Source organism: Hesperophylax consimilis, chromosome 6, assembly GCF_061612785.1.
Source record: "Hesperophylax consimilis isolate HC1 chromosome 6, BYU_Hcon_1.0, whole genome shotgun sequence".
NCBI classification, from domain to species: Eukaryota; Metazoa; Arthropoda; class Insecta; order Trichoptera; family Limnephilidae; genus Hesperophylax; species Hesperophylax consimilis.
The window spans coordinates 33,184,957-33,202,696 of record NC_142841.1 but is presented as its reverse complement, the minus strand read 5'-3'; the positions used below and the strand labels follow the sequence as shown (position 1 = coordinate 33,202,696).

Below are 17,740 nucleotides of genomic sequence, written 5' to 3'. Positions count from 1 at the left end.
ATAACTGAATTGCTTCATTAAAAACATTTTATATTTGTTTGAAGATAAATTGAAGATGTCCACTAACTTGGTATAATTGTTTCCCACCATTAGTGTTCTGGGCAAAGAAGAATACAAATGGTAGTTAGTCCCAGAATTTCTGCACTGAAATAAATCCGGACTTCAAGTATTACTTTGTGGAATCCTGAAGCTTATGAATTCTAGCAATCCCGGACTATAAACTAAATCATTTAGAATTTTATATAGAAATACCAAGTCAGATTTAAGATTTTCACGGCCAAAAGTATTTTTTTTGGGCAACATGGCATAACACTCCAAAAACAAATAACAAAAATACCAAATCAGTGAAAATTCTTCTGTCTGACAATTTGAGCATATTCATATAATTTAACAGAGTGTTGAAGTTTAACATAATTGCTGGAATACCCATTTTAAAATTTATAAAACGTACGAATTTGTTTTGTATTCTTTCAACAGCTTGTACATGTATATTATAATGTGGGTTCCAGATAGGAGAATTGTACTCAAGTTGACTTCTTACATAGGCAAAATATAACAATGTAGGTATGCACTAAATAATTATAAGCAATGATTAGTCGCCTAAAATACGAGTATCAATACAAATTTAAAATATCTCTGGAGTAAAATAAATGCCGCCAACAGGAATTGAACCCGTACCTTCTGATGTCCGGTCAGGTGCTCTAAACCACTGAGCTATGTCGGCTTATTTCCAATTCGCCAAACAATTCAATATGTACCAGTACCTCAATCAACAATTACTGCTTATTATTTTTTTTTTCAATTTGTATTGATATTTCAGGCGACTAATTATTGCTTATAATGATTCGTTATCCTTTATGCTATGCATAAAACCTTGTCATTAAAAAATAAAAATGTATTTACCAATTTTATTTATTTATTCACCCAATGTACCTTTTTGATCTATAATCATTAGTCATTGACTTGAATTTAAGAATGCTCTCGTTCTTGGAAGGTCTGAGGTAATGGCGAGGGTGAGGGTGAGGGGGTGGGAGGAGGTTCTATTCACAAGTGATGGAGTAATGCTCAGTGGGAGAACACGGTGAGGCGGTAATGAAAGCCTTAGTGGGATATACGTGATAAGAATAGGCGCAAACCCATTCATTCTGTGCTCAAACGTAAGAATTGTTTATTTTATTCCCTTCTCTCAGCAGCCAGAATTCACTTGCTAATAATTATTAGCTTTGTGGAATCAAGCTTCAATTATAATCAACCCCAAAAATAGGGTGGTAAAATGTATTATTTAATATTCCCGAAGAGGTGATTCGTATTTACGAACGTCATCATTAACTTGTCATCGCTTTTGACGTTATAAGTGTGCAGGTTTAGGTTCAAGGGGTAAGGCTCTCGACTAGCGATCCAGTAGTCGCGGGTTCAAATCGTGGCTTGCGCAAAAAAATTTTTAAGCGAAGATACTCACAGTATAGCCCTGGTGTAAGACCACCATATATAATTGAAACGTTGCTTAAAATGGCTTTAGCCGTGTTTGGTGACCATATCTGAATAACCAGCTACTTCTACACCTTCTTCTTTCCATCTCCTTACCTTTCCCGCTACCTTCAGCTTCACACCATACCACAATTGGGGATCACATAAACTCAGTTCCAGACGTAGTTGAAACTCTTATGCTGTATTTACATTAAAAAAGTGTACCCATTTTAAGTTCCTTGGGACATTTGATTTATCGAATTTATATAGGCATTCAATATTAATTTTATATTAAAAAAAATCCACGTTTTGATTAAGCCCCTGCATACCTAATTTATACCGATTAATAACAAGTTTCTCGTCAAATCTTTAAGTTTTAGGTTCCAAATTAAAAAGTTATTTTTTAAGATAAAATCTATGCATTTATATATTTATAAATCTATACATTATGCCGAAAATTATATGAAAATTCCCTCGATAGAAAAAAAATCGCGAGGTACGCTCCAAAAATTATTAAAACCACGTTTTGTTCTGTCATTTAATATGTTATAAGCATGAAAAAATTCACAGTGTATCTATAAATGCAACTAAAGAATTCGTTGATAGATTTTTGGTATATTTCAGACGAGTCGTGTTTTATTAAATATTTTCACAATTTTCGCTTAATTATTATCGTTTTTCAATATTTGCGCGCTCCCTCTAATATTCGTATTTACATATCTCTCTTTCTAACCATCTTTAAACGCTTACTACGGGCCTCAACCGCTATCAACCGTATCTAATCATTGTAACTTTCGTTAACATCCATCAAGTATTTTTGTTATTCAAAAAAAATTATAGAACTGAATATGAAAGTAAAGCCATATATTATCTTACCTTACAGCAGGCACTTCTAGGATGTCCCACTCGACGGACATATAAAACTCCGAGAGATCTACTCCCACCGCTACCACATTGCTACCGGCCTGTTCGTCCATATGTCTCAGGTCAACCTGTGTATGGAAATTCAATCATTATTGTAAAGGATGTATTTAACCAATGTATCTACAGCATACTTCATGCACATTACCTTTCTGAAGGATATCGCAAGTCAAATATCGTAAGTCAGACATCGTAAGTCAAATATCGTAAGTCAAATATAGTAAGTCAAATATCGTAAGTCAAATATCGTAAGTTAAATGTCGTAAGTCAAATATCGTAAGTCAAATATCGTAAGTCAAATATCGTAAGTTAAATATCGCAAGTTAAATATCGTAAGTTAAATGTCGTAAGACAAATAGATTCAAGATTAATATTTCAAATTAATTAGAGAGATTATCAAAAATCAATTATATGTACATCCATATGTTTTTGATTCAAAGCAAAGGGTTATTTCATGAAAAGAAAACTAGTTTCCTAAGAAATTAGGTGCTTGGGTGTTATAAGAGATAAGAGGGCGGGATTGTGGCTCATTTGCAAAGTTCTCTTGATGAATTTTTTAAATGTTTAGAATATCGAGAAAGAATTTCATGCGTTTCTACTGACTTTTATGAAATGCCTTAGTGTAATTAAAAACTTTCAACTAAAGGTTTCTAAAGAAATTTCTAACAATCGAATAAAAAACATTCTTTTAATTTTTTAATATCTATGGATTAGTCATTTTATTTCTACTTATCTACTGATTAATTAATTACCATTCAAAATAATCGCCAAACATAAAGGGAATAGGGAAGAGTAACTTGGCAGTAAATCTTTTAAAAACATTTTTCTGTGCATTGGGAGCAAACTAAAAACAACCGTGCAAATAACATATTTTGTACTAAATGCAAATAATAAAATGTATAAAAGTTCCTTTCAATTCAGACCTACAATACAGTTAATTATTGTAAAATATGGTTTTGTGTACTTACGGTGATGGTTTGATATGATTATGAGATATAAAAGTCAAATAAATAAAGTTTAATACAGAAAATCACAACTTTAGTAAAACATTGAGCTAACATCGAAATGCACATATATTTTTAAGACAAAGCTTTCTCATATCTTCGAATGCAACTAGAATACACATCTAATAAACGCTGTATCAAGACATATATTCCAATCAATAAAAATTATACAAATATCTGAAAATAAAACATATCTTATAATAAACATCATACAAAATCTGAAAACACAAAAATGCTATTAAAAGAGGCAATATCAAAAAATATTAAAAGTTATTTATTTTTTAATGAAATTTTATCTCAAGATTGTTCGTAGGAAATTAAAGACAGCATCCAGGGGGTAGTTGTTAGCCTTTATTAACGAGGCTTTGGTTCGTGACCCAGTTCTTCCCTTTGCCAGCTCGTTCTAATTCTACTGCAAACAAACAATTCCTCTTTGAAACACTATTGACAACTCCTCGCAGCAAGAATTCGTCAAACATACCAACTCGCTGAAAGGGCCTAGAGTGAGTAAGACGAGAAAAGATGACAAGGAAAACAATCGTTATATTTTGATTCATGTAACACATACAAATGACGTACTGAATAACTATTTTAATTTTCCAAACTTTTTAAGGACACATTTTATTTATGTTAATATTTCTTTATCATACTATTTATCTTGGTTGCTCTTAGACTAGCGTGTTTATGATTTAACAATTTAAATAAATATATTATTTATACAAACAAAAAAACAACGTTATGATTTTAAAGGATTCGATGAAAACTTGGAATTTGTTTTCGTGTTGGATTACATATGTGTTAACAATTGAAACATGTGAAGAAGTTGATGTTAGTATAATAAGGAATTACTGTGCTTCAATGAATTGCTTTCTGTGGAACGATAACAAAATAGGTCACCCCAAATGGTTCGCTACGTTTTGTGATTTACCAGGGGTGCCCGGGTTCATCAGGTGAGGAGTGTTCATGATGCCCCTTGCCCAACAGCTCCGTGGCATGCCAGATCGGGAGAGACTGGTTTGAGGAGACCCTTTGACTTCTTCAACTGGTCTCTCTGGTCAACTGAGGGATATATTCGTATGTCCGTTACTCCTTGACACACTGATCCTTAGATTCCTATCCAACCCTCAAACCTTTTACCTTCCCAGAACTTATTCTCCTTCGTTTCCTCAAAAAAGACCCCCCACACAGCATCCCAAAAGTTGAGATAGGCCATGAGGAAAATTACTTTACTCAGGGCATCCTATGTGGGGTTAATGTAAAAAATATACATACATTAATTTGTGGGTATTCATTTTTGTGGAATCTTCGTTATTTGATTCCAAAACACCACAGAAATGGCATTTGTGTATATGAGGGATGGAGAAAGTGTGACGAAAGTGCTATCTGCTATTAAAATAATAATTTCCGTTTAAAAATGCGACTTTTATGAATTCCTATTTTTCCTACACCAATGAAGTAAAAGTATGATACAAAATAATTAAAATTAGTTTACTTTTTAAAAACGAATCCGCTAGGTTTGTTTGGATTTTGTAACTCTAACCATAGATTTTTTTGCAAGTAGCAAGCAGAGCTTTATTAATTAAGATGAATGATTGAAAAACCAATCTGACGAAAACCGATCTGATCGACTTCGGGCACTCCGCAGGGAATATGATATTCATATTTTTCTTATATGTCGTTTGTGGTAAACATTTTACCAGCACTGCCTTCTAATGAAGGTTTCGCAGAACGTGAGGTGGGGGGAGAGGACCGGGAAGAAGCTGACGGGAATGATTTATTATCATTTGTGGCAATGCCCGCCAAGTAGGGGTGAAGGGGAATGGATGTTTTTCCTACATGCCTTTATCACGTGAAAGGTCCCTAGTCACGTTTTTCCCAATGGGTCGATTATTTTTTGCCATTTGGATTCCACGAGAATAAGTCACGCGCTTCAAATCTGAAAGTATTTTATATACCTACCATGGTACCTCTATTACGAAAAATAAATTTCCGATCATTTAAAAAAAAATCTTTTGAGAAGTATTACAGGATTTTTCTGCTCTCTGTTGAATCTTTCAAAAAAAAATTATTTCATAAAAGAACATCTTGGTGTTAAGCTGCAAAATATATTTACGATCAACAATGGTCTATCATTTTCAACGTCTTTTGAACTTTGGTGTGTTTTTGTTTGCCAAATGAAACAGTATTTTGGTTGATAACTGTTTTACAAATGGTCTTGCTGTGTTTCGTCTGCATTTAAGTATTAAATATACATGTTAAGCAATGACATCTTCATAAATAAAGTATATTATTATTATTAATTTATTAGATTTATTATTAATTTGTTATACAGTAAGTGAAAACAATCATTCCAAATAAGAAAACGACATAAAATATATATTACAAAAACATTTCTAATGATAAAAAATAGATTTATTTAGAACAGAAAAAAAATTTAATAATAATTTAAAGCATTTTAGTAGACACACAACATCGAAAAGTACTAAAAAAATATATATAAACAAATATCATGCAAAATTAAAAATGTATTTTGAGATCCACATGCGAAAATTCTGCACACTTGGTTTTTTCCATTTTACGTATTATAAAATAAAATATGAATAAACATAAACTGTATATTAACATAAGACACACGTGCTGTAAGCTTGTGGTAACTAATAAAAAGAAATGCACATTGCCCATGCTTAATAAAAAAATCACATAATATAATTTGTTCATTCCATAACAACATATATATTTTATCATAACTGAAAAATTTAATAGCATTCGTGCATTATTGTGTAATTAAATATATCAGCAGAAAATAATGAAACAAGAAGGATAGAAAATGCATATATTTTCCTAAATAACATTTATAAACAGTGATCGTGCAAAACTGAAATTAAAACAACGATATATGTAGCATGTAAGGTACATTAGGTAGAGTATTTATTCAAATGATTGGTATAAAAGTGTGTGTTTTTGATAACTTATAGAATTATTTTTATATAAATGTGTAAAAATGAATTTTATATGTACAGTGGTGCTATGATCAATAACATTTTTAGTTATTGATAAGATTTAGTGGTTTTTAAACAAGCACAGACGGTCAATTAACGTTTCTAATGATCTAGTATCTAGACAAACATTAATTTCGACATCAATACACTATTTGAGTACAGTTTACAATATAAGCTCTATACGCTGTTGTCTGTGTAGTTAAGTTTTATAATGTCCTATTGGAAAAGGTATAAAATCTGTGCGTTGGTAGTGTATATACAAAATATGTTCTCATTGCATACCTGAATACTTATATAAATTATTTTAATCAAAGTATCATAGGATGACATCACGTCGTGTTATTTGGATAGAGGGATTATTTTAATGGCTAACGCGTTCTCTTATGCTGCTTATACATTACGTTATAATCTACTTTTTTCAAGTTATTCTTTAAATCATTGAGACGAATCATTTGCGCTCGTATATACGCACTATGAATATGAATTAATAGTTATGTCCGTATTCAAACTTAATTCTTTCAAGAGAGGCATATAAATACAATATTGTAACGGTGATTCAATCCAATATTGTATTCGTATGCCTTTATTGAAAGAATTTAATTTGTACACGAACGAAACTATTTAATCAAATTCATATTACCTATGTACGGAACCAAACAAACAATTTGTCTTAATATTTTAAAGCATTAAGTGTATTTTCATAAAATAATTAAATTAACGCCATCTAAGAAAGCGTAGATTATAACGTACGTTACTTTTAACCATAACTATAACAAAAATCAGTTAATTATTCAGCTGTTTGATAATGCCTTCAGAACGCGAAACAGCTGGCAAGCGTACTAATAATTTCACAGGAAAACTTGTGTATAAATAAACCGTTGGTTTTTTGTTATAAATTTAACTATAATACTCTTGAATATAAAAGACTTAGTCACGAAAATTGTGCTCTTACCCCTTACTAATAAACATTATTTAAATTTTACAGAATTGATAAACAATCATTTACCATCTATTAATGATTGCTGTTTATCAGATGTGTACAATATAAAAGTTAGAACCTTAATAGATTAAAGGCGGGTTGTTTCACAAAATTATAACAAATCATCAAATTTCAAAGTTCATTTTCAAGTTATTAATTACTAATAGAATAAATATTATTTTCATAACCCCGTCTTAAAAACTAATTAATTAAATAGTCGTATTGTTTTTAATTGTTGTTTAAGTATTTCATGTATTATTAAACTATTTAAATTCATTGCTTTTATTCGTGTAGTGATTCAACATATTATATGAAAATTAGAAACAAAAAATCTGACATGGAACTCAGACAAAATCTCTATAAAAAACTACTTTAATTGTATCAAAGCTGTTATTTGATTAGTACCTGTGCATTTGAAATATGCATGCAATGTGGGAGTATTTTCTCTGTTAAATCAACAACGAATAATTAATAAATTAATTTTATCAGATGTTAAACGAAAGAGATAATAATTCGAAGGAGGTTACTAATTTTCTTGGTAAAATTTATTAACGAAAATCAAATTTCAAATTGTCACTTAGGCGTAGACGCGCTCAACGAAAAAGACCGGTTTAGCGATAATAATTTAATATTTCTTCAAATACATTTTAAAAGTATATTCTTGAAAACAACAGATGTTTAGATTGTTTCAAATCATTTTTGATATCATGAATTTGACTGTAGTTATTTCGAATAACTATTGAGAGTTTAAGAATCACGATCCAAAAATATTAAATAAAAATATAAGTGTGTGCTGATATAATTCTGCATGTGCAAATTTTAATAAATTTGTTTTATTCGTCTTAGTGTGTAAAATAAGCAGGCAAAATAATAACCCAAATTGACATTGCAGTAATGTTGATAAGCTGATGTGAAGAGTAGAATCATTGAGTTTAGAATGTGTAAATAAAGTGCAAATTAAAGATATCACAACATAAAACTGCAAATGTAAAAATGGTCAATTACTGACTACAATAAATGCCGAACATAAATAAAATTAAGGAAAAAAAAATGTTCTCAAAAGTGCAATGTAATGTGACACGGCGCCATTTTATACCTTTCCCAGTCCGGAAGCCGCACTAATATTAATAATAAACTATCTTTATAATAATAATTACACAACGGAGACGATCGCCAACCATATACACGAGTCTAAGAACAAACACAAGGCTCCAACCACGCAGTCATGGGTCCGATACAAGTCATCAGTACGCAAATTGTAAAAGGAACCCCAAAAACAATGTTGACTCAAGAAAGCGAAACGAATATACGAACAAGAGAAAGCGACACAGAGTAATGCGAGGAATTCAGAAGGAGACAACATTGGAAAGAAACACCGAGAAGTCTCGCAGTTGAGTAAAAACCAGTGAATATTAAAATAACGTTCCACATAAATAAATATTATCATTAACACACCTAAATATTTATCACAAATAATATCCGTTTCTCTACCTAAACGACGATCGTAAATTTTAGTAATTTATAAGTACATGTAGATTTTGTTGATCTTCATTTATGTACATGTAGATTTGTTGATTGTCATTTATAAGCACATGTACATTTTGTTGATCGTCATTTTTAAGCACATGCACATTTTGTTGATCGTCATTTATAAGTACATGTACATTTTGTTGATCGTCATTTATATGTACATGTAGATTGATTGTAATCAAATATACTTGTTTCGGTTCAATTAACTCTGTTTCAATGAACACGGTTTGTTTTGAATTTAAGTGTTATCTTCAAAACTGGTTCCGTCAAGAATTCAGACAAGCGATAAAGTATCTACGTATAGTATAAGAAAAATGCATTCATTTTGTTAAAATGACTTTGGGTTGATTTTCATGCGGAACGAAAATTTCTGCTCGTCTCTAATTTTTCAACAAAAATTTTAATGAAACTCTAATTTGGAAAGAAAATTTACAATACTTGTTTTTGATTGGCATGGAACCGGAGTAAAATTGATAATATCCCGTAAATTTTCATGTTTCTGCGCTAGTTAGAAATAATATCCGATTCTATACCTAAAGAATTTTTGCAAAGATGTTTTGTTGTTTATAAATCTCAACATACAAACATGTAGATATGACAGATATTAATTTAAAATTAACCGATACATTTTATGCACATAATAATCTTTCGGTAAATTATTTATTGGTATCCGTAACAGATTAAAAAATATTACTGGTTTAGATTTTAAGAACCGAACATATTATTATACTTTTTCTTGAAAAACTTTTGGAAAGTTTTCTAAATAAATCGCACCCATTTAGTAAATGAAAAAAAAATGGTGTTTCAGGGTAATAAGTATTGTTAAAAATAATACGAAATAAATATATCTGTAAAATATTTTAGATAGGTACTGAAAGTATAATCTACTTTCATACAAAAGCTTAAATAAAAAACCTTTTTAACGTAGTTATGGGAAATCTTTTTAAAAAGCACAGTTGACATAATTCGTGTATGAATGTGGTTTGTTTTTAAAAATATTGAATTTCTCTTGCCTTTATTTTCAAACGAATAAAATGACGTAAGAATCATTGATGGTTTTGGTAAAATATCGAACTTCGTCATGACGAGTTGAAAAGGTGAATGGCTCCGATGCGCGTTCTCGGTCAACATTATTTTTAGTCTTAAAACAGAGATAACAATCATGATACCAATGGACACATCGATCATCAATCAAAAAGTACACTGATTATAATAATAAACAAACAGTCAGACATAATGAATGAATATAGTTGAATATCGAGGTTAATTCGAGCCAGCAAGCAGTTGCACAGAATGCATAGTTGCCATTCTCCTCGTCACGGTCACCTTGAAGCCATCGTAGGTCCAACTTCCTAGTTTCAACACGCAGGTTTGCATGTCGTAGGGAAAGAATTCGACGTCTATTGAGCAGGAGGACTTATAGACGGCTGGAGGCTGCCACACTACCATGCCGTTGTGGTAGACTGTCGCCTTCGTCATCAACGTCACCTCGTAGTTGCCATCCGCGCTGCAACATACGGACACAAGGCACACATAACTATCTTGGTGGAGGTGTCGCATGTCGTGGCATTGCGCTGCTGGTTTTTCTTTGTCTTTGGATCGTGCTTGGTGTGGTTACGTGTCTATGTATCAGTAATGTCACTATTGAAGCATTGTGTGGAAAACAGGCGAAATCCCTAAATTTCCGAATTATGTTGTATGATTAAAAGCGATTACATAACAAGGGATTATCTTTTATTCGATATATGCATATTAGTAAGAAAAAATTAATTTATCCCAAGTACACGGCGAAAAATGGGTGTTATTGTGTTGCTAATTTATTAAAAATCTTCTTTTTTTTTGTTTTCCTATAAAAAACGGGATTGTTGGCAATTTCCTGATAATTATTTAGTAAATTTCTAATATGCATTTCCGTGACATCGTGATAATACAATCGCATTTATTAAAAACTTTATCAGGTAACCTAGCAATGCTCATTTTTCTCCGTGTATTCATAAAATTCATTTTAACGTACTACGCCCTTTTTCCACTGGTCGAACAAATTCAATTGTGGTGCAAGTAAAAAAGTTAACAAATAATATTATTTTATTATAATGAAAAATAAAGAAGTGTACAACATACACAAGTAAATATGAATAAAAAAATTATAACTCAATCGTCCGACAGCAGTATTGCGGTGTACCGGGTGAAAGGAAGAACAGCGTATGATACTAGTATATTTAAATACGCACCAGAGACATTGAAATGAGTTTTTTGTCCGGCGGTAAAACAGGGAACATATTATATTTATAGCTTATTAATAACATCATTAAAACGCATTTTCCACCCAATGCTTCAATTTGTGTCGAGATATGAATAATGAGTCGAGAGTTATGGTTATTTAAGCTAAATAAAGTATGCACAATCTAGAAGTTTTTAAAGAGAATGAGTTGAATTTCAGCTGATTTAAGAAAAGCGTGTTTTGAATCCATTGCTAAACATGGGATGGGGCATCGTTAACATTTTTTTAGGAATACTAGATACATACGCTTTGATTCACGTGTTCGAATCTAGAATATCGATGGTGTTCTGGGATTATTTCCTATCTTAAATCGACTTAAATATAAATTCTTACTAAATGTTTTCACTATGAAACAAACGATATGTTTGGTATGTAGTAGAAATATGTTGTACCATCGGGTGTCAATTAAGTCAATTTATTTCTTCAAATCGATGTTTGAAAAATTAGAAAAATAGGATAGGACATATTCCCAGATCACCATTGAAGTTGTAATATTTGGCAAATATTAATTAAAACGGTGAAATAAATATTTTTTTTAAATTCTTTTTCCTTTTGTTTAAGGCTGTATCTTTCCCCAAAATAAAACTTATTAAACTTCGCTCGTTTCAAACCTTCACTAAGTCTCGTCAGTCAAGCTTCCACAGGAGTCTGAACTGAGAGAAAACTTTCAATGAGAAAAACAACGAGTGACCTTAGAAAGTACCCGCTAAACATTGAACAAATTTTGATAATTTATACATTTTTTGCCTTTATTTTAAAAAGTTGTCATGTTTTCACAAATTTCAGTCACGAAAACACGAAAAACTTACCAAAATTTATTTATTTATATTAAATACTAGCTGAAGAGTTCCGAACGAGTTGCTCGAGCAGAGGCGGATTTGCCCTTAGGCCTATGTAGGCCCGGGCCTAGGGCGGCCAGATATTAGGGGCGGCCAATCGTGACAAAAAAGACAGAGATGAAAACAAGAAATTTCTTCCTAAGTACCTAAATATTCTACGTACGAAATAGCGATATGCAAGAGCGTGTTCACACACAGCACACAGCGCGCCCCCACGCCCCGCAGCCGCCCTCGCCACACCTATGATGGGTACTGAGAAAGGGGCGGCTACATGGTCTGGGGCCTAGGGCGGCCAAGACTGCAAATCCGCCTCTGTGCTCGAGGACTTATAAATGGTTTAGGGTAAAATTTCGAGGTTTTAATTCTTAAGTAGCTGATCTGGGTGCATTTTTAAGGTGGAAAGAATATTATTGTATCGTAAAAAGTATTTGTTTCTCGCGATGTCTTCCTCGTTTGCCCTCAACCTCTTCAACCATTCACTTCATACATTGCCCTTAAATCTCTTTCTTTGTTCATCACTTACATCATTTTACCACAAATATTTTTTTAACATTCACTTCATATAGTATCATGAAATCCACATTGTAACTGTCAAAAAAAAATGTGGATTTCATAAAACTGTATGAAATGAATTTTCTACCATTCACTTCATATAGTACTTCTGTTACTGTATGAAGTGCATTTTCTGCCATTCACTTAATACAGTATCATGAAATCCACATTGTTACCGTTAAAAAACGATGTGGATTTCATAATACTATATTAAGTGAATGGCAGAAAATGCACTTCATACAGTAACAGAAGTATTATATGAAGTGAATGGTAGAAAATTCATTTCATACAGTTTTATGAAATCCACATTGTTACTGCCAAAAAACTAAATTCAGGATCATTTTAGGATCATATATTATTCTGCTTCCATAAACTAATATCAATCTTAACAAATACATTATTCAGATAGAATGTCCTTGTGTTGTGTTTTGTAATGATCTAAAACATTGTTTTATGTACAATCATTTAGTCAAGAGTTTCTTCTAGTACTTAAAACCTACGTTGTAAACTTGAAACCGGTAAGAGAGAGATTTTAGCGCTCAGTTGCTTTGAGATCGGAAAGCAATATAGAGCTACGAGCTATTAGCTACTTAGAGCTACTCAGAGCTAGGTAGCACCTAGTAGGTTAAGTATTCGTTGTTGGTGCTACTTGCTAAAGTGCGATAACTTTACTCACTATGGAATAATGAGTCTTCACGCGCTGACGCAGGAACGACTAACGGCTGGGTGGCCTTTTTCATTAAAAACTTCAATTTCGATTTGTGACCAAAATACCCAAGGAAACTTCACAATTTTTTAAAATCGAATAAGTGTTACTTTATTTATTTGTCTTTTAAATTATAATATAGAGGCAATTGAAGAATTCAATTTTGCGTGACTTTAGGGGCAACTTTGGAATGTTTTTGTGAATTTAATGTAAATAACAAAAAAAAAATTTTTTTTGTACGACAGACAGGTAAGTCCAATTATGGTACCATTTTATTATAACTAACAATACACGTACATAATTTTTTTAAAACGTGTGTAGTGATATTAAACACACCTATATCCGCTGGTAGGGCATTTAGCAAGGTCATACCTATTGTCATGCTATGTTGGGCAATGACATCTGTCCGATCTTGCGGTATGCAGAATAGGTCGTGGCTACGATTTCGACTGTATTTATCAGGAACGAATAAACCACAGCATGACAGGATATATGGACAATCGATAAGGTTTTTTAGTAACTTTAATTCAAGTACCATGAGTCCGACACTACGTGATGCATGAATTTCGGATATATTCCGTATGATCGCATGAAAACATACCTTTGGATTTTTTTTTGAATTTGTTCAATCATATTTATGTATTTAAGTAAAATAATTAAGTTGCTTTATCTATAGTGATAATATTATGAAAAAAATATAAAAAATAAAATATTGTAAAAATAAGCATTATTTAGGTATAAATTTTCATTTATAGACGACAAATTTGTGTTCCAATGTAAATTGAAGTATTCACAAAATAAAACTTTTATTTTTATTTTAGCAAATTATTATAGTTAATATATCATTTTTTTTTAATAATTATCTATAACTCATAAATAATTTCCATAGGTGCCTCTAAAATTATGAAAAAATTGAATTTTTTAATGGCTTGTATTATATAATTTAAAACATAAATAAATAAAATAGTACGCATGTACTAGATAATTACTATATTTTTTAATTAAAAAGTAATTATTCAGTTTTTTTAAGTATTTTAGTCTCAAATCCAAATTTAAATTTTGTATGAAAATTGCCGTTCTGCCTTTCCACTTAACCTTACTAGCAACATAGTTTTCAAATTAGGTTATAACATGCTTGCATATTATACTGTAAAATATGTTATAAAATATTTGGCTTTTCATATAAGGACTCGAAAAGGGGTGATAGTTTGTTAGTTAATTAAGACACATATTTTTAAATATTACAGTTTATTGCTAAAAAAGTGAATTCTGTTTCGGGAGTAGATACGTGTCGTTGTGCATCCGTGACAAAAAAAAATTCTTAAAATAATTTTAAAATTACCAGGATCCCATATATCAATAATGGTTCCATGGCAACTCAGGATAGTGGTAATTCACTTAATAACATTTTTGAAAAATGATATAAAATCATTAAAAGTGGTGTAAAAATGGCGTATGAACCTAACCTAACGTAACATATTTAACCTTGTTTTATTAATCACTTTTCTTGACTTTTTAAGAGTGTGTGTAAATGCCGCTGTCCTGAGTGATCAGTAATTGCATTTAATGTTTATATTTTTTGTTTGTAACTCATACATTTTACTCCGTATGCTTATTTGTAAAGGTTTCAATAAATACATTACACGTCTAACAAAAAGCTTCTTCTAAAATCAGTTGAAATTCTTTAGAAAGGTCTATTCTGAAAAATAATACCGAGTTCAGACCCAGTTTCTCGGAAATAGTTTCTTTAGAAATCATTAAAAATGCATCTTAAAATATCTTGAGGTCAGTCCAGCAGTGTTTACTGTTCTACTGCTGCAGTGTTGCAGTGCTGCATTATTACAGTGTTGTACTGCCTCCGAATAAGTTTGTCAGCATTCCAAGGCGGAATAGTTGGCCTTTCGTTTCCTAACTTTCTTGCGCTGGCGGAGCAAATTTCTCCGCCTGAACTTTGAGTTTACTCTGATATAGGTTCCGATAGGAATCTACGATTGACGGAGAAAGATAACACGGTGCTGAACAATTTAATAACTTTGAAATTGAATTTGGTTCCAAGTCCCAGAAAATGATGGCAATGAATGCATTTATGCATAAAATATTTATAATAATAATAAATAATTGGTTAAGAAGATGAAACATAAGATAAAAATTTGCATGAAATAGGAGTGATTTGATACAATTCAAAGAGCCAAATGAATATTAATGGAGAAGATAAATAGTAAATTAGAAACAAGACTAAAGATTATAAACTTTGGTAGATTGTAGTGTGTGGTGTTGATTTCTGACTGTGTGAAAGTGTTCGGGAGTAGATTGAGTGGTTTCTGTTGGGGTTGTTGGAAGCTCACCTGAAATAAAATGGACACATTAACATAAAACCACTCGCATAAAACTAATTAGTAAATAAAAGCAAGCTTACAAATTAATCCAAATTGGCAAATTCGATATAAATATAAATATACAGATAAGTGTAGCTCGTATCTGAGTGATATTCGTAAATGTTCTATGTTGCTTTGTACCAATGGAACCCAGATAGAAGCTTCTGGAAAATAATAAATGGAAGTGGCCAAATTTCTCCAATCTACCGTGCAATCAATTTCAAACCCTCACAAACGATCTGAAACGGCTGAAGATAAGCGGATTATGATTTCAATCAAAAACGTGAAAGGATAGCTATTAAATTTAATATGAACGGAGAGATACACTACAATGTGTCGAAGCAAATTTTACAAAGTACGGTATTAATGTATGTGGCATATAAATTACTGAGAGGCAAAATGCGCCGCTTATCTTCAACCGTAACATAACAGAAAAACTAAAAGTATATTATTATATAGATAATATGTACAGTTGAGAAACAGAACAGTAACAGTATACAGTATTAGTATGTACAGCATGAAGAATGACAGCTGTGGCTATAGGGATAGAAAGCATTCTCCAGCGGACCCGCCCGGCCTTACCTTAAAGCCATCGTAGGTCCAACTACCGAACTTTAGCACGCAAGTCTGTTCGTCGAAAGGGAAATACTCCACGTCTATCTCGCACGAAGACTTGTAGATCGCTGGCGGCTTCCACTCCACCAGCCCCTGGTGGTAGATGGTGGCTTTGGTAGCGAGGGTTACCTCGAAGTTGCCGTCAGCGCTGCAAGACAACCATTGTTCTACTATGCTCTCTTCGTCAGTAGTCCGCAAACATGCAACACATCTCCCCATTACACCAAACATCATCATATCGGGGCGGAAAGCGGGACTTTCAAAAGGGTTCAAACAAAACAACACAACATTTAGTATTGTATAAGTTATTCTCTTCCGTATTTAAACATATTATTGCTTGAAGGGTTTTATAATAATGTTAGTACTTAATTAATATGCTTTTCAGATGCTTATTTAGATTTTTGTTTATTAACATTGATGGTCAAATTTATCACTAATTTAAAATAACATTATAATGAACGAAGCAAAACATTTAAATGATAAAGTGACCGATTCCAGAGTAATAAAATATGTATTTGTGCATTTCTTAGTAACGGAATGAAACCTTGTTTTAAGAAATGTTTTCCTTTTCAATAAATAAATAAAGACTAGTCAAGGCTCAAGTTTAAATCTCACCCCGGAGTTCCGGAAGTTTCCTGAAGGCGGGGTATGATTTTTCATTTCCGTTTAAGCATTCGCTGGGTAGTTCCGTTTCTTGTTTTGTTTTTCTTACGCAACTACGTGTTGGGATTACACAACCGTCTATTCTCTATCCTATAGGTCGAGAGGCTTTACGTGATATTGGTACCAGTCGCACAATTCTTTAGCACTTTCGTTTGTAAATCTTTGAAAGAGTTTTGAAACTCAGTTTGATAAAGTTCGGAAGACGGAAAAAATATTTTTCCTTCAATAAATAAACGAACATAATGCGAGAACTGATTCATGCACAGAGAACAATGATCCTGTTAAAAAACGTGACAGCATTCCAACTTCCTGATAAAATAGTAGTTATTTGTGTTCTTTTCATAATAGACATCATGGCCACGTGTTCCGCCGTCTTCATAAAACAAACTTTTTACTGATACTTTGTTAGGAACTCTTTCAATTTTCAATTCATTCGCTATAGACCTGCAGTCGCATTTTTAACAGGAAAACGAATGCTTCGATTACTCTCCGTGCGGTCAGGGAAATTCACTCCTTACGTAAAACGAGTAGATAGGTACCTAGAAAGTAAAAAAATGTGCAGGTAAAAATGATTTATACTATTAAATTGTCTTTATGTTTAATTAACACTATTCAAATTATTGCATTTATGTACTTCTAACATAATAAAAGAAACTGAAATGTTTAATTTAACCCATCTAATCATTCTTTACTGTGAATGATGATTTAACGCCTAAATTTAGTGTCTTCCGATTTTTAAGATGTTTCTAATGAAGACACGCGGGTCCACGATAGAGAGAAGGCCTCTGAACCACTTGATCCGGGGGTCC

General features: G+C 32.0%; 1 protein-coding gene across 7 annotated transcripts in view; it reads right to left on the bottom strand.

Annotated features, from left to right (window-relative positions):
• The window catches only part of LOC149423230 (acetylcholine receptor subunit alpha-like), a 502,266-nt gene that overhangs the window by 276,377 nt on the left and 208,149 nt on the right, over positions 1 to 17,740 (bottom strand). For 4 of the 7 annotated variants that reach the window (XM_089632590.1, XM_089632595.1, XM_089632592.1 and 1 more), the window contains exons 3-4: positions 16,236 to 16,416; positions 2,344 to 2,459 (exon numbers count right to left, since the gene is read on the bottom strand). In XM_089632590.1, coding sequence (XP_089488716.1) covers positions 2,344 to 2,459; positions 16,236 to 16,416 — 297 coding nt within the window. Of the gene's footprint in view, positions 1 to 2,343; positions 2,460 to 10,226; positions 10,408 to 16,235; positions 16,417 to 17,740 lie in introns of all 7 variants that reach the window. The other 3 variants (XM_089632593.1, XM_089632596.1, XM_089632594.1) reach the window with 1 other exon arrangement.